Below are 23,892 nucleotides of genomic sequence, written 5' to 3'. Positions count from 1 at the left end.
AAGAGCAGTGGGGTGCTCTTACCCGCTGAGCCATCTCCCCAGCCCAGCTGGTGGCTCTCTTAACCACAGAGTCATCTCTCCAGCCCTGTGATTTCTTATATAGTACTTCGTAGACATGCACTTTTTTAAAAAATTTTTCTTTTTTATTTTATATATGTGAATATACTATCGCTATCTTCAGACACACCAGAAGAGGGCACTATATCTCATAATGATGGTTGTGAGCCACCATGTAGTCGCTGGGAATTAAACTTTGGACCTTTGGAAGAGCAGTTGGTGCTCTTACCATCTCTCCAGCCCCCAGACATGTATTTCTTACTTTAAAAAAATATTGAGAGAGAGAGAGAGACAGACAGACAGACAGATAGACAGACACTGCTTGCCGCCTTCCTGCCTGCCTGCTGCCTTCCTTCCTTTCTTCCTTCCATCCTTCCTAAGGAAGCCAGAAGTGTTGGGTCCACTGGAGCTGGAGTTTGTTTTAGGATCAGCTGGGTTCTGGGATCAGAACTCTGGTCCTCTAGAAAAGTAGCAGATATCCTTAGCTGCTGAGACATCATTCCAGTCCCCCTCACATGTGCCGTTTTAAAGTTAGGGCAGTGTCAGACTGTAGAATTCTGTCTGCCTTTTAAGATTGGAGGTTGCACTGGGTGTGGGTGCTTTTACAGAACAAGTTCCAGGACAGCCAGAGTTAAACAGAGAAACCCTGTCTTGGAAGAAAAATGTAAAGAGGTGACTGAGGGGCTGGAGCATGTTGAAGCACTTGGTACTCTTGTAAGGGACCTGGGTTTGAATTCCAGCACTTACATGACAGCTTGCAATAGTCTCTAACTCCAATTCAGGGGACCAGATGCCTCTTCTGATTTCCTCAGGCTTCCTTCATGCTTATGATGCACATACTCAGGAATACCCACAAAATTAAATAAGCAATTTGAAAAATATATACACTTTAAAACAGTGTTTCTCACTGTGGTAGCACAAATCTTTAATCCCAGCACTTGGGAGACAGTAAATTTGAGACCAGCCTGGTCTACAGAGCAAGTTCTAGGGTAGCCAGGACTACTATGCAGAGAAACCTGTATAGCGGGACTATCTTGGACGCACCAACGATATAAATAACGCAGGGACTTATTAATATTTTAAAGCTCCATCCTTTTGCTGAGCAGTCTCCTGACTACTCTAACCTGACTGGCATTATTTCCTGCTGTGTGGCCAGATGTACATCTTACGCTCAACTCTGGTCTGCCTGTTTACTTCCATGTGTGCTAGCTACCTGGAAGATCCACCTTCCGCTTCCTGCCCAACTATTGAGGAAGATGGAATATTTACAGAATATGAGACCAGTGATGGGCCATAGAATTACCAGTTCCCAGATCCTGCCAGCATTTAGCTCTCTGCCAGTACAGAATTAATAACTGAATATACAGAGACATACCTTCACATAGTATACCCTAACAACACTGTCTCAAAAAAAATAAAACAAAACAAAACACAGTGGTTCCGGACTACAGTTCCTCATGTTGTGGTAACTCCTAACCATAAAATTATTTTTGTTGCTACTTAATACTGTAATTTTGCTATTAAGAACTGTAAATTTTTTTTTGTTGTTGTTTTTTTGTTTTTGTTTTTCGAGACAGGGTGTCTCTGTATAGCCCTGGCTGTCCTGGAACTCACTTTGTAGACCAGGCTGGCCTCGAACTCAGAAATCCGCCTGTCTCTGCCTCCCAAGTGCTGGGATTAAAGGCATGCGCCACCACAGCCCAGCTAAATATTTTTGAAGATAGAGATTTATCGAAGGTGTTTCAACCTACAGGTTGAGAACCACTGCTTTAAAAGTTCAAAGCCAGATACTGCGGAGAGGGCTCAATCTCTCCCTGTAGCCCAGAACACCCATACACAGTCAACACAAAAAGAGCATGGTTATTTCTCTGTATAGTCTTGGCTGTCCTGGAACTTACTTTGTAGACCAGAGTCGGTTCAAACTCAAGAGATTGCCTGCCCGTGCCTCCTAAGTGCTGTGTGTGCCAGATACTTTCTAGATTTCATCTCAGTTGAATCTGCTGGTTTTTGTTAATCATAGTCAATTTTTCAGACCCAGCTAACTGGGATCTACAGATTTAATTATGCCACACAAATGATCCTGTTAGTCTTCGCTTCCTTCTGAAACATAAGCCATGCTTCTAGCAGCTGCAGTTTTCTTCATACTCTTCTTCTTCTTCTTCTTCTTCTTCTTCTTCTTCTTCTTCTTCTTCTTCTTCTTCTTCTTCTTCTTCTTCTTCCTCTTCTTCCTCTTCTTCCTCTTCTTCCTCTTCTTCCTCTTCTTCCTCTTCTTCCTCTTCTTCCTCTTCTTCCTCTTCCCCTTCCTCTTATATTTAATAGTCCATTGTGAAAGGAAGCTAGGGCAGAAGCCTAAAGGCAGAAACTGCATCTGCCTATCTTCTTGAACCTAGAATAAATTGTCCCTGGTGGTACCACCCCCCAGTGGGTTGGGCCCTTCTACCTTATTCATCAATCAAGGAATGCCTCACAGACTTGCCTACAGGCTAGTCTGTTATTTTCTATATTGAGGTCCTCTTTCCCTTGGTGACTTTAGCTTCAGGTTGACAAAAAAGGAAACTAACCAGCGCTACCCCCAGAGCTCGTGTCTCTTGCTGCATATGTAGCAGAAGATGGCCTAGTCAGCCATCATTGGGAAGAGGGGCCTCTTGATCTTGCAAACTTTATATGTCCCAGTACAGGGGGGCGCCAGGGCCAAGAAGTGGGAGTGGGTGGGTAGGGGAGCAGGGTGGGGGGAGGGTATAGGGGACTTTCAGGATAGCATTTGAAATGTAAATGAAGAAAATATCTAATAAAAAATGAAAAAAAAACCCACAACATAACAAACAGATCCAAGTTCTTTTTTTTTTTTAAGATTTATTTATTATTATATGTAAATACACTGTAGCTGTCTTTAGACACACCAGAAGAGGGCATCAGATCTCATGGATGGTTGTGAGCCACCATGTGGTTGCTGGGATTTGAACTCCAGACCTTTGGAAGAGCAGTCAGTGCTCTGACCCACAGAGCCATTTCACCAGCCCCAGATCCAAGTTCTAAACAACTCATTGAAAATGACAATTGGGGCTGGTGAGATGGCTCAGTGGGTAAGAGCACCTGACTGCTCTTCTGAAGGTCCGGAGTTCAAATCCCAGCAACCACATGGTGGCTCATAACCATCCGTAACAAGCTCTGACTCCCTCTTCTGGAGTGTCTGAAGACAGCTACAGTGTACTTACATATAATAAATAAATAAATCTTTAATANAAAAAAAAAAAAGAAAATGACAATTGGAGCTGGGCGTGGTGGCACACACCTTTAATCCCAGTGCTCGGGAGGCAGAGGCAGGCGAATTTCTGAATTCGAGACCAGCCTGGTCTACAAAGTAAGTTCCAGGACAGCCAGGGCTATACAGAGAAACTCTGTCTCGAAAAACCAAAAAAAAAAAAGAAAAAAAGAAAAAATGGCAAATTGAAAAAAATAATAAATAAAATAATAAAAAAAGAGAAAAAAAGTAAAATAAAAAAAAAAAGAAAATGACAATTGAATGAAATGAGGATATGACTGCTCCAACAAATAAATGGTTGAGGAGAAGAAGGTTTTTATTGTAGGTGTGAGAGAGAGTATAGCCAGAAGTATCTGGAAGAGTCTAGAGCAGGGAGAGAAAGTAGACTAAACATGGTCAGCAGAATAGAATGGGCCATGAGGATGAAAGGTAGATAGCTAGAGAGGGTGCAGAAGAGAAAGGACCTAGAGGACACATGGCCAACATGGCAGGGCTGTCTGGGAGAATGGAGACGTTAAGGGTAAGGGGCAGTGTGAGAGGAGCTACAGGTACTGAGTGAGCCTGGAAGTCAGCAGACATTTTTGTATGCTAATAGGTACCACAGCCATTTGTCCAGAGTTTCATTTTGTACCTGACAATAATTAAGATGTAATTTAAAAATTTTTGTTTGTTTGTTTGGTTTGGTTTGGTTTTGACTTTTTTAGACAAGGTTTTTCTGTATAGTCTTGGTTGTGCTAGAATTTGTTTTATAGACCAAGCTGGTCTTGAACTCAGAGATATCTGAATTCAAGCTTCTGTCTCTGGAAGCCTGGGATTAAAGGTATGTGCTACTACCACCATCAGGACTTTTTTGTTTTATGGTCTTTTGCTTTTTTGTTGTTTTGAGACAAGGTCTCTTTAGCTAGACCTGGCTGTACTGGAACTTGCTAAGTCAGTGGTTCCCAACCTTCTAATGCTGTGACACTACCCATAAAATTATTTTGTTGCTACTTCATAAGTATAGTTTTGCTACTCTTATAAATCATGATTTAAATAACTGACATGCAAGTCCAAAGGTGTCAGTGGCCCTCGAATTGAGAACCACCGTGCTAAGTAGACTCCAGACTGGCCTGGAACTCAGGAATTTTCTAGTTTGCTTTGTTTTGTTTTGTTTTGTTTTGTTTTGTTTTGTTTTGTTTTGTTTTGTTTTGTTTTGTTTTAGGACAGGGTTTCTCTGTGTAGCCTGGCTGTCCTGGAACTCTCTGGAGACCAAACTGGCCTCAAAATTAGAGATCCACTGTCTCTGCTTGGATTAATGGTGTGTCCCACCATGCCCAGATTTCTTTCTTTCTTTTTTTTTTTTTTTAACATTTTAAAATTTATTTAATTTTATTTTATGTACATTAGTGTTTTGACTGCAAAGATGTCTGTGTGAGGGTGTTGGATCCCTGGAACAGGAATTACAGACAGTTGTGAGTTGCCATGTGGGTGTTGGGAATTGAACCCGGGTCCTCTGGAAGAGCAGCCAATGCTCTTAACCACTGAGCCATCTCTCCAGCCCCCTCAAGTTTATTTGTTTAACTTGTGTGTCTGTGTGATTATGTGGGTACAAGTGTCTGTAGAGTTTAGTCTCTGGAGGTGGAATTCCAGGCAGCTGTGATTCTCCTGGTATGACTGCTAAAAACTGAATGAGGTCTTGTGTGAATGCGACTAATAGATACTCCCAACTGCCAAGCAATCTCTCCAGCCCAAATTTTGTTATTTTAAATTCAAAGAAAACTTAGGCTGTTTTTGTTTTGAGTAGAAAGCACGAATTAAGAAGAATTGACCTTTTTAAGGACTATCAAATTGCATGTTTTCTATCAAACTCCACAAAAAAAGTGGTTAACCGGAAAAACAGAATGAGAATCACATAATAGTTAATTATCTATTATTATTTATATATAGGTAAAAATATTAAAATTGTTGTGAAATTAAAAATCCTCTTCTCTCTCTTAAAGATTCATCAGTGGGAAGACTAGTTGACTGTACATTGGACTTGGACATGGAAGCTCATCTCGCAGATATGGAATCATCTGGGGGTCCAACTAGTTCTTTAGCCAGTACATCTAGAAACACACATGTGGAAGATGATGATGTTGTATTTATTGAATCAGTACAGCCTCCAGTTTGTGCTACAGCTCCCAATGAAAGAAACTTTGTATTTGCTTCTTCAAAACATGAAAATCCACAAGGAACTGATTCCACAATTCCCCCTTCTTGGAGAGATTTGATTTCTCAAAAGGGAAATCTATGTGAAACAATTGTAATTGATGATGAAGGGGACACAGACACAAATGGAGGGGAGGAGAAAAATCCTACCGACTTTATTGAATGGGTACCGAGTGGAAATAAAAACAGTACCAAAAATGTGGATTTCCCCATTGCCGGTCTATCAAGAAGCAAGGTAAATTCAGCAAGGGTTACTAATAGTATCATCTTTAGAAGCAGGTGTAAACCCTAAAGGCTGGGTGAGAGAGGAATTTAATGATTGTACATCACCATAGAGTACCAACTTGGGAGATGTCAGTAAAGGATTTAGTGTTAATATACAAACATACACCTCATCTTTAACTTCACAGACCAAGACTGCAGTAGGACCTTTTAATCCTGGTAGGATTGATGTCACAGATGCGTTTCAGAATGAAAGATTTGCAGTTCATCACAATCCTGGTAAGCATTAAGTTGTATTTGCCTTGTGTTCAGGTAAATTATCTTTCTCTGTGAGTCTGTACTCATGTGCCTAGAGACCAAAGCTATCTTCCTCTCTTGGTCACTACCTTATTTCTTAAAACGGTTTTTTACTGACCCTGGAGCTCAGCAGTTCAACCAGATTGGTTAGCTGGCAAACACCAGAAAACCATTTATCTGTGTATCTTTCTTTCTTTACCTTAAAAAATGTCTTTTAAAGGTCTCACTATGTAATCATGGCTATTCTGAAACTCACTGTATAGACCAGGCTGACCTTAGACTCTCAGAGATCCTCCTGCCTCTCCTGAGTTCAGGGATTAAATTTATGAGCTACCATTCCTGGCTTAACCTAAAAAAATAATTCAGATTGCTGTGTGTGTGTGTGTGTGTGTGTGTGTGTGTGTGTGTGTGTGTGTGTGTGTGTTTGCTAGCTACAGCTCATGTAGAAGCTAAGTCAGCTTGCAAGGATCAGTTCTCTACTATATAGGCTCTAAGGATCTGACTTCGGTTGTCAGGTTGACTTCGAATGATTTTACCCAGCAAGGTATCTCACTGGCCTGCTTTTTGTTTGTTTTGTTTAGTTTCACTTAGGTACTGAAGCTCATACTTAGTTCTTCATGCTTGCACAGTCGTGGGACAAGCCTTTACTAACTATGCCACCTCCTCAGCTCCCATAGCTATTCTTTTTAGAATTCATATCTGATACATTCTCTATAAAATAAGTTACTGGCTTTCATATTAAGATAGACTGTGTTACTCAATATAACTGTGAAGTTTATTTTGTATCTGTAATTTGGAGAGGGTGATTTTTATTTATTTATTTATTTATTTATTTTGGTTTTTCGAGACAGGGTTTCTCTGTATAGCCTTGGCTGTCCTGGAACTCACTTTGTAGACCAGGCTGGCCTCTCGAACTCAGAAATCCACCTGCCTCTGCCTCCCAAGTGCTGGGATTAAAGGCGTGCGCCACCACGCCCGGCTTATTTATTTTTTTAAAGATTTATTTATTTATTATATNTAAGTACACTGTAGCTGTCTTCAGACACTCCAGAAGAGGGCNTCAGATCTTGTTATGGATGGTTATGAGCCACCATGTGGTTGCTGGGATTTGAACTCTGGACCTTCGGAAGAGCAATCGGGTGCTCTTACCCACTGAGCCATCTCACCAGCCCTTTATTTTGTTTTTAAAGAACTATTTATTTTACATACAGTATTTATTTATTTTCTCCAAAATGAAGGATCATTCATTTGGGGGTTCCAGATATTTTTTAATTTTCAGACTTTCTGATCAGTAGACTATTAGCGATAAGCTAGGTGTTCCTAAAGCTTTATCTTTGTCTCTTCTGAGGAAGCCATGGTTCGGCTTGCTTCTTCGTTTATCCCACCTTGAGGAAAGTCCAAAAGCATTTGCAGGGCAGAAGCTGTCACACACACTGTAGCTGTCTTCAGACACACCAGAAGAAGGCTTCAGATCCCATTACAGATGATTGTGAGCCACCATGTGGTTGCTGGGACTTGAACTCAAGACCTTTGGAAGAGCAGTCAGTGCTCTTAATCACTGAGCCATCTCTCCAGCCCCCAGGTTTGTTTTTTTCTTGTTGTTGTTGTTGTTGTTTTTTTAAATCTAAAGCTACTCACATCTTAGCTATTTTAAGGGCTGGAGAAATGGCTCCTAGGGCTTTTCTAAAACTATACTGTTCAAGGTTCAAGAGGCTGATAGGAGACTAATTTGGGAGTTTAATTATTAGTGGTTTTTAGGGTGTTGACTTTTAAGGACTAAAAAGTAAATGACCTAATAACACAAAATGAGGTTTATGGTCCCTACCTGTAATCCTTGCACTGAGGAAGTGGCAGTAAGAGAGTTCCAGTTCATGGTGTGCTGGTGTTACATGAGACTTAATGTCAGAAAAACTGAAGCAAAGGTCCGGGTGTGATGTCACAGGCCTTCATCCCAGCAGTGAGGAGACAGAAGCAGGTGGATCTCTATTTAACCAGGTTAGCCAGAGCTACACAATGGGACCCTGTCCCCTCCAAAAGAAGAACCTATACAAATTGGTCTTGCCATCCTTGTGTTTTGTTTTTGTTTTGCTTTATTAATATTTCTAGCTGTGATTATCATTCCATGATACTGATTCAAGGAACTGTCCTTTTAGTAACTAGGTAATTTCTGTTTCTACTGAGACTATTTGGGAATAAGATAAAAACTAGTAAAATATCCAGCTGGGAAGATAACTGACAGGTGAAATGCTTGTTCCCTATACATGAGGGCTAGAGTTCAGATTCCTTGACCCTACATAAAAGCTGGGTGGGTGTGACAGCCTTGCTAAAATTCTAGCACATGGGAGATGGAGTCATACAATCTCTGGAGCAAACTAGATAGCCAGACTAAGTGAATTAAGTTGCAGGGAGAAATGAACACAAATTTGATAGTGGTTGTAGTACTTACTAAACTTTGGGTAAATTTTCTAACCTCTAGTTCTTAATTTCTCTTAGGTAGGTGTGTGTGTGTGTGTGTGTGTTTGTAGGGAGAGTATTTTATTTTATTTGTGTTTTTGAGATAGGGTCTCACTATGTAGTTCTGGCTGTCCTCGAACTTACTATGTGGGCTGCCTCAAACTCGCAGAGATCCTCATGCCTCTACTTCCCAAGTGCTGGGAAAGGGCTGTACCCTCATACCTAGCTTTTCTTGTATATATTATATGGAAAGAGCTGGGCTAAATAATATAGGCCTCAAAAACTCACTGCCTAGTGATCAGAGTATCAAGCTCTCAGCTGCTGTTCCAGCACCATGACTTTTTACTTCCTGCCATAAAAGTCATGGACTAACTAATCATCAGAAACTGTAAGCAAGTTCCTAATTAAACACTTTCTTGGTCATGACATCCTTCACAACAGTAGGACAGTGACTAAGACTGAAGCTTCTGGTCTTAAAATTTATCCTGAAGATGGGGTATGGGAAATTTTGTCTAAGATTTCAATCTGAGTAGAAACACTAAAACTCTCCCAGTTGGTAAGTTAATTAACTCATTTAAAGATAGGACATCTATAGTCCAGGCTGGCCTAGAACTCAGCTAGTCATCTTGCCTAGGCAGCACTTGGGATTACAAGCATGTAGTAAGGGCTGGAGAGATGGCTCAGCAGCTAAGAGCACCAACTCCTCTTCCAGAGGTCCTAAGTTCAATTCCCAGCATCCACATGGTGGCTCACAACCATCTGTATGAGATCTGGTGCCCTCTTCTGATGTATCTGAAGATAGCTACAGTATATTCACATACATAAAATTAACAAATTAAAAAATAAATAAATAGGGGCTGGAGATATGGCACGGTGGTTAAGAGCACTGACTGCTCTTTTGAAGGTCCTGAGTTCAAATCCCAGCAACCACATGGTGACTTACAACAATCCATAATGAGATCTGATGGCCTCTTCTGGTGTGTCTGAAGACAGCTACAATGTACTTAGATATAATAATAAATATTTAAAAAATAAACAAAAACAAATAGGTTTTTAAAAAAGCATGCAATAGTATACCCAGCCGAACGTTTTTATTTAGGTATTTAAATAGTTGCATTGTAAAAATAGACACTTAAAAAAATCCCAGCACTTGGGAGGCAGAGGCAGGTGGATTTTTGAGTTCAAGGCCAGCCTGGTCTACAAAGTGAGTTCCAGGACAGCCAGGGCTACACAGAGAAACCCTGTCTCGAAAAACCAAAAAATAGGGGGAAAAATGAAAAGAAAAGAAAAAAAACCAACCAAACCACAACAAAAAATAGACACACTTGTTTATATATGTGCCAAACCTAAAGTGATTTTTTTTTCCACCAGATAAATTACCATTTTAAGAGCTAGGCACATTGGTGCATGCCTTACTTTTAATCCTCAAATGCAGGAGGTAGAGGCAGGCAGATCTCTTGTAGTTTGAGGACAGCCAGGGCTATTATACAGAGAAGCCATGTCTCAGAAACAAAACAAAAAAAAACCATTTTAAGCAATGTAACTTTCTTTTCTTTTCTTTTCTTTTTTTTTTGAAAATAAAATAAAACAAATCTTTATTGTATAGAAATACATATATATACATATGTGTATATATATATATATATATATATATATATATATATATATATATATATATATATTCCAAGATGCTATTCTCTCATTTCCCCATCTTCCTCTTCTTCAACGCCTCTGATGAAGAGGACATTATTACACCTTATTAGAACTTCGCCCAGATGTCCAGACAACGCCCCAACTATGTATTCTTCTATATTTGCAAGCTGCATGTTCATGTAGCCATCCACGGAGACCAGATAGCCCTTGTACTCCATGCCCAACTTAAGTTTCACCGTCACTGCTTTCCTGTCAGTCCATTGAGAAAAGGCTTGGGATTGAGGGGTAAACTCATTGCCACCTGCAGCAAGCGCTGCACCCCACTAGCGCTGAGCCCGTCCCTGGTGACCAGGGACCGGAGTGGCTGCTGCTACACCCAAGTGACCCACTCTAAGAGAAAATCGCAATGTAACTTTCTTAATTCTATGCAAATATATTTCTCTTAAGTAGCAGTAAGTCTACAAAACAAAACTATTTGGAGAGTTGAGATTTATTTCTCTCATAATATTAGTATTGATAAATCTGATAAAGATTGTTATGTTTTATTCCTGTTGTAGCTTTAGTCTGTTTGCTATATAGATTTAAATAAGCAGAGAAAGTTTGATCCCAGAATATAACTTCTGCCTACTATACAGTTGAATATGTATTTTCTTCATTCCTTACAACACTGGAGAATTAGGTGTAATTTCAATTTATAAGAGAAAAAAGCAAGCCATAGGGCTGAGAATTTAGCTAAGTTGTAGAGCCCTTACCTAGCATATACATCTCCAGCACCACAAAGAGACCACAAACTCAGAACTTTCTGTACTTGCATGATATAGTCTGTTCAGTAGAGTTTTATATCTGAGGAGTATGAAAATGTCTGGTGGTTTGCCATATTGTATAATCTTAGAAAACATTTATTTTTTTCCCTGATAAAAGAAAATATTTCTTAGAATTCAAAGTAGGTAGTTGTAGTAATTACTTGTGTGTGTGTGTGTGTGTGTGTGAGAGAGAGAGAGAGAGAGAGAGAGAGAGAGAGAGAGAGAGAGAGAGAGAGATTTTGGCTCATAGTTTTAGGACTACAGTCTGTGGCAACCTGGAAATATGACAGGCAGCTTCAAAGCTGGAGGAACCAGTAGCAGCTACCTGAAACCTTTGCTTTTAGAGATAGTCTTGCTACAGTAGACCAAGCTGGCCTCAACGTTGTAGTCATTCTCCTGTCCTTTTTTACATCATTCTTTGATTATAGGTTGCACCACCATGCAGGATAACACTCTTCTTACAGAAGAGAACTGGGGCTTCAACCAGGCTAGTGCTGTAACTTAAGCCCTTCTCTAAACCCCTTCTCTACCAGGTAGGCCCTATGTCCACCAACTGGAAACCAACTGTTGAAAAATGAACCCATGGGAAACTTTTTATACCCAGTGGAATAGTAGGAAGAATACTGGATTGATTGTCAAAGTTATTTTGCCTTAACCACATGCTATGAGTCTCTTAAATGCTTAAATTCAAAGGTTGCTAATATGTTATTTGTATTTATTCCATCTCTTTTTCTTACTCATTTTGTTTTTAAGATTCTTGTATCTCCCAATCAGCATCGTTTCCTCGTAACCAGAAACAACAAAAGGAGGATTCTTTATCACCAGTGGCCTCACTTCCTAAACAGAATTTCCAGCCCTCAAACCAACAACATCTTACTAAACCTGCTAATAAAATTACTTGTGCAAACTGCAAAAATCCTTTACAGAAGGGGCAGACAGCTTATCAACGAAAAGGATCAGCTCACCTCTTTTGTTCAACCACCTGCCTTTCTTCTTTCTCACCTAAGCGTACTCGAAAGACACGGAATGTAATGTGTAAAAAGTAAGCAGACCTTAACATTTCTCCATGTGGTTTTAGTGCTCAGTATAAATAAACACTCTGGACATAATTGTAAGCTAGACTTGTGGTAGGTCTGTCAGATGTTTTCACGTTTATTGAGATTGGGCTATTTTAGAACTGGAATCTCACCTATACTACAGTTTTTTAAAAGAAGGTAAATTGGTACAGAAGTACCGTACCCTTCTCTCAACTGCTACATTTGCCTTTTCTGTTCTACATCTTACGTGTTAGTTCTGCCAGCCTGCCAGTTCAGTCAGTACCCTTTCCATTTGAGCCATCTCCCCAAGCCCACTACCAACATTTTTTGAAGATTTCTTTTATGGGACTGGAGAGTTGGTACAGTGTTTTAGAGTGCCAGCTGCTCTTCTAGAGGACCTTGGTTTGATTCTCAGTATCTAGGTTAACTGTAGTTATCTCCAGTCTCTGGGAGTCCAACACCCTCTTCTAGCCCTTATGGGCATTGTATCCTTGTGGTACACAGACGTACACACAGGTAAAATAACCATACACATAAAATAAAGGAGAAAATTTTAAGTCCTGTGTGTTGTGTTTGACAAGACTCAGAGACATTGCATTACCCACTAGCTGGAGTTAAAAGGTAATACTAGCTGCCTGATGTAGGCTAGACATCAAACTCAGGTTCTCTATAAAGAGCCAGACATATGCCAGTAAGCCATCCATTTAGCACCATTGGTTTTGTTTTTTCCTACCAGTGTTTTTCTTAAAGATTTATCTATCTGTATGATGTTTTGCCTGTGTCTGTGTAAGTACACTCTGCAGGTCTGATGCCCTCAGAGGCCAGAAGTCACTGGATTCACTGGCGCTGGAGTTTTGGGCAGTTGTAAGCCACTGTGTGGGTGCTAAGGACTGAACCTGGGTCCTCTACAACAACATTAACTGCTGAGCCATCTCTCCAGTCTTGAGTGCTAACAAAGGAACATTAGTGTTAGAAGAGTTTTCATTTGAATTTTCTTCTGTATTATTTAGGAAGTAGTAGAAGTAAAGTTGAAAGTGGATTTTAAAATACAGTGATCTTCAGATATTTCTTTCTCCTTTGTGTTTCAGAGATTCTCCTGTGAGAACCACAACTATTGTTCCTCCAGTGGAGTCAAGCAAGTCCATACAAGGATTTTATAATGCATCTCTATCTCCCTATGAAAACTGCCAGAGTCTTAGGAAAGAAGTTTTTACTAAGTCAAGATGTATAATCTGTAATAAATTAGGAGAGGTCTGCTCCTCACACTGTTACTATTTAGACTCATAGAAATGTTAATTTTTAAGTGCTAGTGTAAGCTCTGCCATCTACCCAATGTCCATATCCTAAATATTCTGATTGGAAGGACTTTAAAAGTTTTACTGCTGAGTGGTGGAGAACACCTTTAATTCCAACATTTAGGAGGTAGAGGCAGGCAGATCTCTGTGAATTTGAGGCCAGCCTCATCTATACATAGTTCCAAGACAAATAATAAATACTATGTACTAAAGAGATTCCCCCCCAACCCAAAAAAGATAACATACACACGCACACACAATTCTCATAGTGACTGTTTCTGTGGAATTAGTTGTGATAATTCAGTAGTTTCAGGATAATGAGGAAAGCAACAGGAATACCCTACAGGAATGTGTGGAACAAATAGGTGGATAAGTTTTCAAGAGGAGGAACCATACATTCAAGCAGTCCTTTGTTTTATTTACATTGTCCCTAGTATCTGTCCTAGATCTGATGTTGAGTAGCGTTGGGAGCCATTCAGATCCCGAAGGACGTAAATTTACCTGCTACAGCTTTCAAACCATATTACTGCCCAATCTAAGTGTGGGTAGCGATTCCCTTCCCCTGCCTCTCACATACTAATATGGGAAACTCTACTATAGGGCGATAAATTGTAAAATACTGTCTGAAGAAATTTTGTTTTCTTTTAGGTTCGCCATGAAATCAGTGTTAACAGTATAACACATAAACTGTGCAGTAACAATTGCTTTAATGAATACAGATTGACAAATGGTCTAATAATGAACTGCTGTGAACAATGTAGCAAGTATATACCCAAGAGTACTGGGCACAACATTCTGATAACAGGTCAGCAAAAGAGATTCTGCTGCCAGAATTGTGCTGATGAGTATAAAGAGGTAATTATTTGTTTTATTTTGTAATATATTTTATGTACATGGGTGTTTTACCTGCATGTTTTTCTGTGCACTACATGCATCCTTAATGCTCTCAGAGGCCAGAAAAGGATGTTGGATCCCTTGGAACAGTAGTTATAGACAGATGTGAGCCAGCATGTAAGTACCTAGCGATCAAGCCCAGATCCTCTGGAAGAACAGCCAGTTCTCTCAGCACTCCTAACTGCTGATGTAATTTCTCCAGCCTCTAGTTCTGCCTCTCTCGGTCTGTCTGTCTATCTAAAATCTCTATCCCTGTCTCTCTCTGTTTCTCTTTTTTTGTGTATGTGTGTCTGTGTGAGTGCAATTGATTGTGTTTGAGGGTTAGAGCACAACCTGAGGTGTCTGTGCTTGCCTTCTACCTTGTTTGAGACAAGATCCCTGGAATACACCAAGCTACCTGACCTTCCAGCTTCTGGTGGTTCTCTTGTGTGGCTGTTTCCATTCGTGTGGCTGTTCCCCATCGTGTTGCAGAAGCACTCAGATTTAGATGTATACCACCACACCGGGCTTTCACATTTTGATACCAGGGATGATGGTATGCGTCTTTAATCCTGGCACTGGGGTGGTCAAAGCAGGTAAATCTCTCTGGGATCAAGGCTACCTGATTCTGCCTAGAAAGTTAGATCAGCCAAGGCTGCAAAGCAAGACCTGATATCATACAGATCTGACTAAATATCAAATGTTTTCTTTAGCAATTTCACACATGAGTATAATGCATATGTGTAATATATTTTCTTTTTTATTATGCTCATTCCTTGCCCTTATTTCAACTTTAACAATTTTCCCTGCCCCTCCATATCCCTTCCCTATGTTCATGTTTATTGTATTACTTGTCTGTTGTTGTGATAAAATATTATGACTAAGGCAGTTTATAGAAGAAAAGGGTTTATTTGGGGTTCCCTATTCCAGAGTGCAAGGTGGAGGCAGCTGTAGCAGTAGGCAAGGAAATGGCAGAAGTGTTGACACCTCAAAGCCTTTTTGGAGATCTCATTCAAACTACCACACTGTCTTTTATTTGATTTGTAATGAACTGAGTTTAACTAGGGCTGCCTATGTAACCATGTGTTTGGCCTAGGACCCCTAATGTCATTCTAAAACTAAACATGTTCAAGAGTGCATGCATTCATATACTATGTGCACATGTGCATATACCATATAAACACATATGTAAAAATAGTAGAATAAGAATATAGGTCTCAGCCGGGCATGGTGGCGCACGCCTTTAATCCCAGCACTCGGGAGGCAGAGGCAGGCAGATTTCTGAGTTCGAGGCCAGCCTGGTCTATGAAGTGAGTTCCAGGACAGCCAGGGCTACACAGAGAAACCCTGTCTCGAAAAACCTAAAAAAAAAAAAAAAGAATATAAATCTCGGGGCTAGAGAGATGGCTCAGCGGATAAGAGCACTGACTGTTCTTCCGAAGGTCCTGAGTTCAAATCCCAGAAACCACATGGTGGCTCACAACCATCTGTCATGAGAGCTGACGGCCTCTTCTGAGGTGTCTGAAGACAGCTACAGTGTACTTACATCTAATAAATAAATACAAAAAAAAAAAAAAAAAGAATATAAGTCTTGCACATAGAGTATAAAGAACAAAAAAGTTGGGGAAATATATGTAATCAAAACAGGCTTCAACTGTATATCTAGATCTTGACTTGTTTCAAAGTGATCAGCATCAGGTCTTTAGAGAAAAGCAGTAAAGAAACCTTTGTGATATATGAACATTTTAAGAAAAACAGGGCTGGAGATAGCTCAGTAGCAGAGGATTTCCTGATAAACATATGTAATATGCTGGTATTAAGTCCCTGATGACAACCACCACCACCAGACAAAACATTAAATATTGTCATTAGTTGCTTATCACTGAATGATGTGTAGAGTCATAAAATATAAAATAGGGAGCTGGGAAGATGGCTAGGTGGTTAAGAGATCTTGCTGTTTTGCCAGAGGACTCAAGTTCAATTCCTTGCCAGCACATCAGGTGGATCACTGTCAAAACCAGGAAATCTGACATCTGGCCTCTACTGGCACCCCCACCCCCACCCTAATAAGTAAAAAACAAAACTTGTAAGAAAATACTTAAGTTCTATATGAAATACGTAATTATTATATTGTATGGGTAATGTATATGTATGAGTACAGGTCATCACCATGACCCACATGTACAGTCAGAGGACAACATTGTGGAGTCCGTTCTCTTTACCTTCCTGTTGAGTTCTGAGGATTAACTCAAGTCATCTCAGGCTCTCAGGGCAAGTGCATTGCTGCCTGAGATAGATAGCTCCATGGCCCCAAAATTTAAACATCCTTCTGGGGAACATATTTTATTGTCAGTGCTTTAGGGGTACTGTTGGCATCTAGTGTGTAGATGCTAGGTCTGCTCTTCACATCCTGCTTATGCATGACAGTCCCTTAAATGACTTTGCCCAAGATATCCTGTTGATGTTGAGTGAACATGTTGCGGATGTGAGGGGTGAGTCATGTGAGAGGAAAGGAAGCTAAACTCCCATCTTCTTAGTAAGTCTGTTGATGTTGGCTGCGGTGGCAAATGCCTTTAAAATCTCAGCACTGGGAAGACAAGGACCTTAATGGGTCTCAGTGAGTTGTAGAGACCCTGTCTCCAAAAACAAACAAACAAACAAACACCCAACAACCAATGAGAAAAGTCAGTTCAGTCGATGATACTTAAAGCTAGGAGGAAAATAGTGATGATCCAAGATATGTAAATTAAGGGATCGGTATGCTGCTCATTAGTGCTCCCCTAGCATGCGTGAAGTTCAGGGTGCAATCCTAAGTGCCACATAAACACTGGCATGTCGGTACATCCCTGTAATCCTACCTCTCAGGAGGTAGAAACTGGAGGGTCAGAAGGTCAGGATCAAACTAGAGAGATGGCTCAGTAGATAAAGGCACTTTCCACCAAGTCTGACAACTTGGGTTCAATCTCTGGACCCCACATTGATGGAGCCAGCTTAGTCAATAGCTTCTCCAGGGCAGGAGTGAGGATTAAAAAGAAAAAGACAATTAGACAACATTGTAGCATGACCCCAACCAGTTCTCAGGCTGAGGCGAATTTATTCCCCCCCCCCTTACACACACATATGCATTTATACCATTTTAATTACATACAAGTAATAAGGTCAGTTCTAAGTTAAGGAACAAGCAAGGCAATAAACAAAGTCTGATCACTGTGTCTAAGGGCTTATCAGGATGACCAAGATATCAGAACCTACTTCCCTGTCCTGGACCAAAGTCAGATTCCTGCCTGAGCTTACTTCCCTGTCCTGGCCCAATGTCAAATCCCAGCCAAGAGGCGTAACAGCTCTCCACACCACATGGTGGAAGGACAGACCTGACTTGTCCCCTAACTTCACATTCATGCCATGGTGTATATACATGTCATGTATGTACTCATACATCTATCCAAAATAAGTAAAAGTTCAAAGTTTTCCTTGGCTAGGAAACAAATTTGAAGCCAGCCCAGGCTACATGAAAGTCTGTCTTATAAAAACAAAAAACAACCAAAAAAACTGGCTATTGAAAGATATTTTATAAAGTCTTCTCTACTATATTAAAATACTGTTCTGTCATGTATAGTGTGGGGAATAATAAGAGTCACGGTTTTGAGGCCAGCCTGACATGTAGGGAGATCCTGTTTAAAAACAACATTTAGGCCGGACAGTGGTGGCTCACACCTTTAATCCCAGCACTTGGGAGGCAGAGGCAGGTGGATTTCTAGGTCAGAGACAAGCCTGTTCTGGTCTTTAGAGTGAGTTCCAGGTCAGCCAGAGGTATACAGAGAAACCCTGTCTCAAAAAAGGTTTTGGTTTTTTGTTTTGTTTTTGTTGTTTTGTTTCTGGTTTTTTGTTTTTTTTTTATAGGAATGAGCTTTATTGGGGGGAGGATTTGGCCGCCGCCTTCCTCGTGGCTGCCAGCACGTTGCTCAGCTCCTCCCACTTCTTCTTGGCGGGGATGTGCATGCCCACTCTTCTTCTTGATGAACTTGAGTGTGTCCTTGTCCTTGGACACCTTGAGCAACTCCATGGCTCGCCTCTCATAGGGCGCAGAGCCGCGCACTTCCCAGATCATGTTCTGTGGCTCTTGTTAAGGCCCACAGCCGGGGTAGGGGGTAGCGGGTAGCGCAGGGCCATGACTGCTGCTCTCCATTGGCAGCTGGGACAGGAAGCTTGATTTGTTTTTTAAGATACAATGTGTTGATTTGAATAGGAATGGCCCCTATAGACTCATCTATCTGAATGCTTAGCCCATAGGGAGTGGCTCTATTAGGAGGTGTGGCCTTGGAGGAAGTGTGTCATTGTGGGGGCAGGCTTTGAGGTCTCAGATGCTCAAGCTAGACCTAGTGTGGCATTCATTTCTGCTGCCTGTGGATCAATAGAACCCTCAGCTCCTTTTTTTTTTTTTTTTAAAGATTTATTTATTTATTTATTTATTTATTTATATACACTGTAGCTGTCTTCAGACACTCCAGAAGGGGGCGTCAGATCTTGTTATGGATGGTTGTGAGCCACCATGTGGTTGCTGGGATTTGAACTCAGGACCTTTGGAAGAGCAGTCGCGTGCTCTTACCCGCTGAGCCATCTCACCAGCCCCAACTCCTTCTTTATAAGAGTTCTCTAGTCATGGTATCTTTTCATAGCAATAAAACCTTAAGACAATATATTTATTTTCTGTGTATTGCCTATCTGCAGATAGTTTTGAGCTACCTTGTGGCTGCTTGGGATCAAAAACCAGGTCCTCTGTAAGAATAAGAGCTCTTAAACCACCTCTTGAGCCCCAAGATTTTATTTTATTTGTAAATGTGTTTGTGGGGGGAGGGGGCAAAGGGGAAGATGATGTGTATATGATTTCAGTTCCCCATGGAGTTTAGAAGAAGGCATCAGATCTCCTGATAGACATTTGTAAAATAGCTGCTCAGCATGGGTACTGGGGATAGAACTTAGGTCCTCCTCAAAACCAATACACACTGAACTTTTTTTTTGGTTTTTCAAGACAGGGTTTCTCTATATAGCCCTGGCTCTCCTGGAACTCACTCTGTAGACCAGGCTGGCCTCAAACTCAGAGATCACTTGCCTCTGCCTCCCGAGTGCTGGGATTAAAGGTGTGCGCCACCACTGCCCTGCTAGAGTACTTTTAGAGTAGTTTAGAGTTACTTTTGCAAAGGACCCAGATTTGATTCCCAGCACTCATATGATGTCTCACAACCATCCTAACGCCAATTTCAAGGGATCTGATGCTCTCTTCTAGTCTCTATGGGCAAGAGGCATGCAAGTTACTCTTCATATAAATAAATGTAAAAAAAAAAGTAAATAGCTAGGCACGGTAGTGTACTCGTTTATTCACACCAGAAACAACCAGATCAGGCCAGTCTGATCCTACATAGTGGGATTCAGGACCATCCGGAGTACATAGTGGCACCCTGCCTTGAAAAAAGTTTTTGTTTTTGTTTGTTTTAGGAACTAGGCTTTTATTGTTTCCATGACTATCTTGGAACTCACAGCTAGTCTGGAACTCAGATCTGCCTGCCTCTGCCTCCCAAGAACTGGGATTAAAGGTGTGTGCTACACCTCTCTGCTTTAGAGACATTTTCTTTACTGAGATTCCTTCTCAGATAACTTCAGCTTGTGTTAAATTGACATGAGTCAACATGTTACAGTCCCACCAAGCCCTTAATGAAGTTCTAATTTTGCCTGAGACACATCATATTTCCATTTGTCACTGTCTCTCAGTTGTAGCCATCCTGATTAGGAGTGTTTCACTGCATGTGTATATGTACACCAAGTGCGTGCTGTGGTATGCTTTATGTCTTTTTTGGCTAATAGTGAGCCATTGCCTGCTCTTATTTCTTTATTTCAACTTTTAAAATGCCAATAAATTATAATGTATTTCCTTACAGATAATGGAAGCAAAATCAAAAATACTGCTTTTACAAAATAGAAAAAGGAATGCTATGAGAGAAGAAAGTGAAAAACGATTACGTGAATCATCAGGTGCACTTTCAGGAAACACAGGAGACATACCCGAAAAAAAGGAAAAGACTTCAGAGATAATAAAAGTCACAGCAGACTGTAGCCTGGATACATCATCAGAGGAACAAAATGTGAATTTACCTTGTTCTGTGGCAGTAATACCTGATACATTTCAAGAGCAGCTAGGAGACAAAAATTCAGAGGAATTTGATATGTCCATTGTACCTTCTTTGGATCCAGGTTCATGGCCCCGAATTTTGAATATGAAACAACGTGAATATCTTGTCAAAAACAATCCACCTCAAATAAGAAATTTTAATTTTCCAAAAGACAGTGCAGGCAAGAAGTTTTCAGAAACATATTACACACGAATTCTTCCAAATGGTGAGAAGGGCACCAGACCCTGGCTGCTCTACTCAGCCTCGAAAGACTCTGTGTTTTGCCTGTATTGCAGACTCTTTGGGGAAGGAAAAAATCAACTGAGAAATGAGAATGGGTGCAAAGATTGGCATCATTTGTCACATCTTCTTAGTAAACATGACGAAAGTGAAATGCACATCAACAATAGTGTTAAGTATTCAAAATTAAAGTCTGATTTGGAAAATAAAACCAATGAAGCTACAGAAGGTGGGGAAAATTGTGTGCAACTATTGTACACATAATGTCCTGTCTGCTCTACATATGACAGTGTCTGCATTACCCAGACACTGTCATAAAAAGTTTTGTACCATACACTGTGTAAGAGGAACTTACAGGAGTTCGTTAGCAATATGTCTAATAGCAAACAAATAGTAAAAAATGTTCCTGTTCTAAACCTAAAAGCAATTTGCGAGAGTGTAGTCATTCTTGCAGATTTTAGCAAAGGCAGTTTGAGCTTTGTCACTATTAGGGTTCTCACCTTGTAAAATGTTGTTGGAGGACTTCCACTTAATGGCCTAAGAGCAAGAGGCAGCAAGATGCATATGTAACAAGCTAAAGAAAATGTATTCAGGCCACAGGGTGGCAGTGTGCACCTTTAATCTCAGCACTCAGACACAGATAGTTGGATATCTGTGAGCTCTAGGCCAGCCTGGTCTACAGAGCAAGTTCCAGGAGAGCCAAGGTACACAAAAACCCTGTCTTGAAAAACCAAAAAGAAGGAAAAAAAGAAAGAAGAAAATGCATTCAAACAGCTCAAGAAGCAACGGCTGTTTGTTATTAAACCAAATTGAGTTTTATTTCTTTAAAACTTTTTTTATTTGTGCAAAACAGCTATTTGTTGTGGTAAATAGAAGTAATTTGTGTTTTATTGATTTCATATTTTTGTTTTCAACTTAATGTGTAAATGTTTTCGTTATGAGAAATAAAGAATATATAGCTATTAGTATAAATATAAGAAATATTTAAATGTGGTATGTATATGTGTATGTATACATATATATGTATGTATATATAGTTAACTTTTCAGTGTTGTTAATTTTTCTTGTGAAAGTATACTCCATGTGTGAAATTTGAGAAACTATGAATCTAAAAAAAATTTTTCTTCAGACTTGATTCATTTTTGTTTTCTTGTGTAAAAGCCCTTATATGGAACTGAGAATGGTGACACTCAGGAGGCAGAAGCAGGTGGATCTCTGAATTCAAAGCTAGCCTGGTCTACAGAGCAGGGGCTATATATCTCAAAAAACAAAGAAAAAACTTGTGGTAACTATAACTGGAGCTTGGGTCTTCTGGATGTGGGTTTTCACAAGGTTGTCAGTGAATTCCTGGAAAGGAAACTTTCCAGAGGCTAGGAGCCAAGTAGCTGTAGGTGTTAGGGTGGCCTCAACACAATTGCCAAGGGTAGCAGGCAACCTCTGACTGATGGTAGCAATCATCAGTACTGTCTGGCCATCAGCAATAGCTTCTTGGGCACAGGAGCAGGCACAATACAAGTGTCTGTGGGGACAGGGAAGAGATGTACCAATCCAGAGGCACAGTCGCCTGTTACTTTGCATAGAACTGTAGCACTCGCCAATCTTGTTTCTCCAGTAGCCTCTCCACACTGGGAGGGTGGAAAGCTTGCCCGAGATGATGGTGGCCTTTTGGATGGCAGTGGCTACCTCCTTGGAGCACCTAACGCCAAGACCAATGTTACCATTGTCCCCAAAAGCCTTTACCTGGACCTATGCTCAGCCCCCGTCTGCTCCTGCACTGGCATAGTCTTTGGAGCCTTATCCTTCAGGAAAAAGTCAATCTCAGACTCCCTAATGGGCAGGGAGAACAAACAGGTCTCTTCTAGGGACTTGGTCTTCATGTCCTTGACCAGGCAGTCCAGCTTGTCCCTGTCCTACCTCCAAGAGCACCACAGCCATGACCACTACTGCAACTCCCTGGGCTTCCAAGCCCTCGAGCTATACCAGCTTTATTGGCCATTTGATATTTTCCCAAAGAAGAAGCAAATTAAAATTTTCTGATGGCCATCTATGGTTCTGATCATGAATTTGATAGGTTTTTGGGTTTGTTTGTTTTTGCTTCTGATTTCTGATGTTAATTTTATCATTGTTAAATTCTTAGAGATACATGAACTTTTTTCTTCTTCATGGCTTTTGCAAAACAATGTCATTAACAATGACCTAAAAAGATGCTTCCTTCTGCATGGGGAGCACTTGAGGCTCAGTCATGTTGCTCTGTGACAGTTTTTTTTTGTTTTTGTTTTTGTTTTTGTTTTGTTTGTTTTTTTTGAGACAGGGTTTCTCTGTATAGCCCTGGCTGTCCTGGAACTCACTCTGTAGACCAGGCTGGCCTCAAACTCAGAAATCTGCCTGCCTCTGCCTCCCGAGTGCTGGGATTAAAGCCATGTGCCACCACGCCTGGCTAAAAACATTTTTTTAAAAAAGATGTATTTATTAATTATATTTAAATACACTGTAGCCGTTTTCAGACACACCAGAAGAGGGCATCAGATCCCATTACAGATGGTTGTGAGCCACCATGTGGTTGCTGGGAATTGAAGTCAGGGCCTCTGGAAAAGCAGTCACTGCTCTTAACCGCTGAGCTATCTCTCTAGCCCCCTAAAAACATTTTTTAAATTATGTGTTCCACATGCTTGCAGATTTCCTTGGAGGCCAGAAGGTGTCATCAAACAACCTGGAAGTGGAGTAGCTGGAGATGCCCAATATGTATGGATCATGTAAATAGAGCCTAAGTTCTCTACAAGAGTAGCAAATGGTCTTAACCACTCTATCCACCCCCACAAAAGCAAGCCACAACTGTTTGTTTGTTTGTTTCTGGAGACAGGGTTTCTCTGTAGCCTTGGCTGTCTTGGAAATATGTATTAAGGCATGTGGAATTCTGTTACCTGACAATCATAAGAATTGACAAGGTCTCATGAGCTCAGACCTAGGAATCCCAAAGATCTGAGACCAGTAGGAGTGGAGCCTCTCCCTATCTTCCACTGTACCTGCTCTGGAACATGTAACCATGACACCACTGAGAGGACCACAGTCAGTCACATAAAGTAGCACCCGGAGTTCTCCATCCTCATGAGGTAGGTAGCAAGCCTTCATTCAGCCAGTGAGCGTCCTTTCCTGGATACTCTACCACAAAAGATATATAATCCCTGGCTCACTCCAAATAAAGTGTATGCATTTATATCTACCATCAAATAAACCAAAGTGAACAAGCAAGAACCATCTCAGAGAACTGCTTCATTAAGGATGACAATAGGGCCGGGCAGTGGTAGTGCATGCCTTTAATTCCAGCACTTGGGAGGCAGAGGCAGG

General features: G+C 40.7%; 1 protein-coding gene and 2 pseudogenes across 4 annotated transcripts in view; 2 read left to right on the top strand and 1 right to left on the bottom strand.

The window, feature by feature from the left end:
- Zmym5 (zinc finger MYM-type containing 5) overlaps positions 1-21,284 on the top strand; it is a 23,787-nt gene extending 2,503 nt beyond the window's left edge. For all 4 annotated transcript variants that reach the window (XM_029541812.1, XM_029541813.1, XM_029541814.1 and 1 more), the window contains exons 2-7: positions 5,299-5,744; positions 5,920-6,010; positions 11,692-11,980; positions 13,064-13,226; positions 13,919-14,125; positions 20,077-21,284. In XM_029541812.1, coding sequence (XP_029397672.1) covers positions 5,299-5,744; positions 5,920-6,010; positions 11,692-11,980; positions 13,064-13,226; positions 13,919-14,125; positions 20,077-20,811 — 1,931 coding nt within the window. In that variant the 3' untranslated portion in view covers positions 20,812-21,284. The remainder of the gene's footprint in view (positions 1-5,298; positions 5,745-5,919; positions 6,011-11,691; positions 11,981-13,063; positions 13,227-13,918; positions 14,126-20,076) is intronic.
- Positions 10,174-10,445, bottom strand: LOC110325437 (annotated as a pseudogene).
- A 914-nt stretch (positions 21,285-22,198) lies between the features above and the next one.
- Positions 22,199-23,892, top strand: part of LOC110325086 — a 3,324-nt pseudogene continuing 1,630 nt past the window's right edge.

The sequence above is a fragment of the Mus pahari genome, chromosome 8, assembly GCF_900095145.1.
Source record: "Mus pahari chromosome 8, PAHARI_EIJ_v1.1, whole genome shotgun sequence".
Lineage (NCBI taxonomy): Eukaryota > Metazoa > Chordata > Mammalia > Rodentia > Muridae > Mus > Mus pahari.
This window is presented reverse-complemented; position numbering and strand designations above follow the sequence as displayed.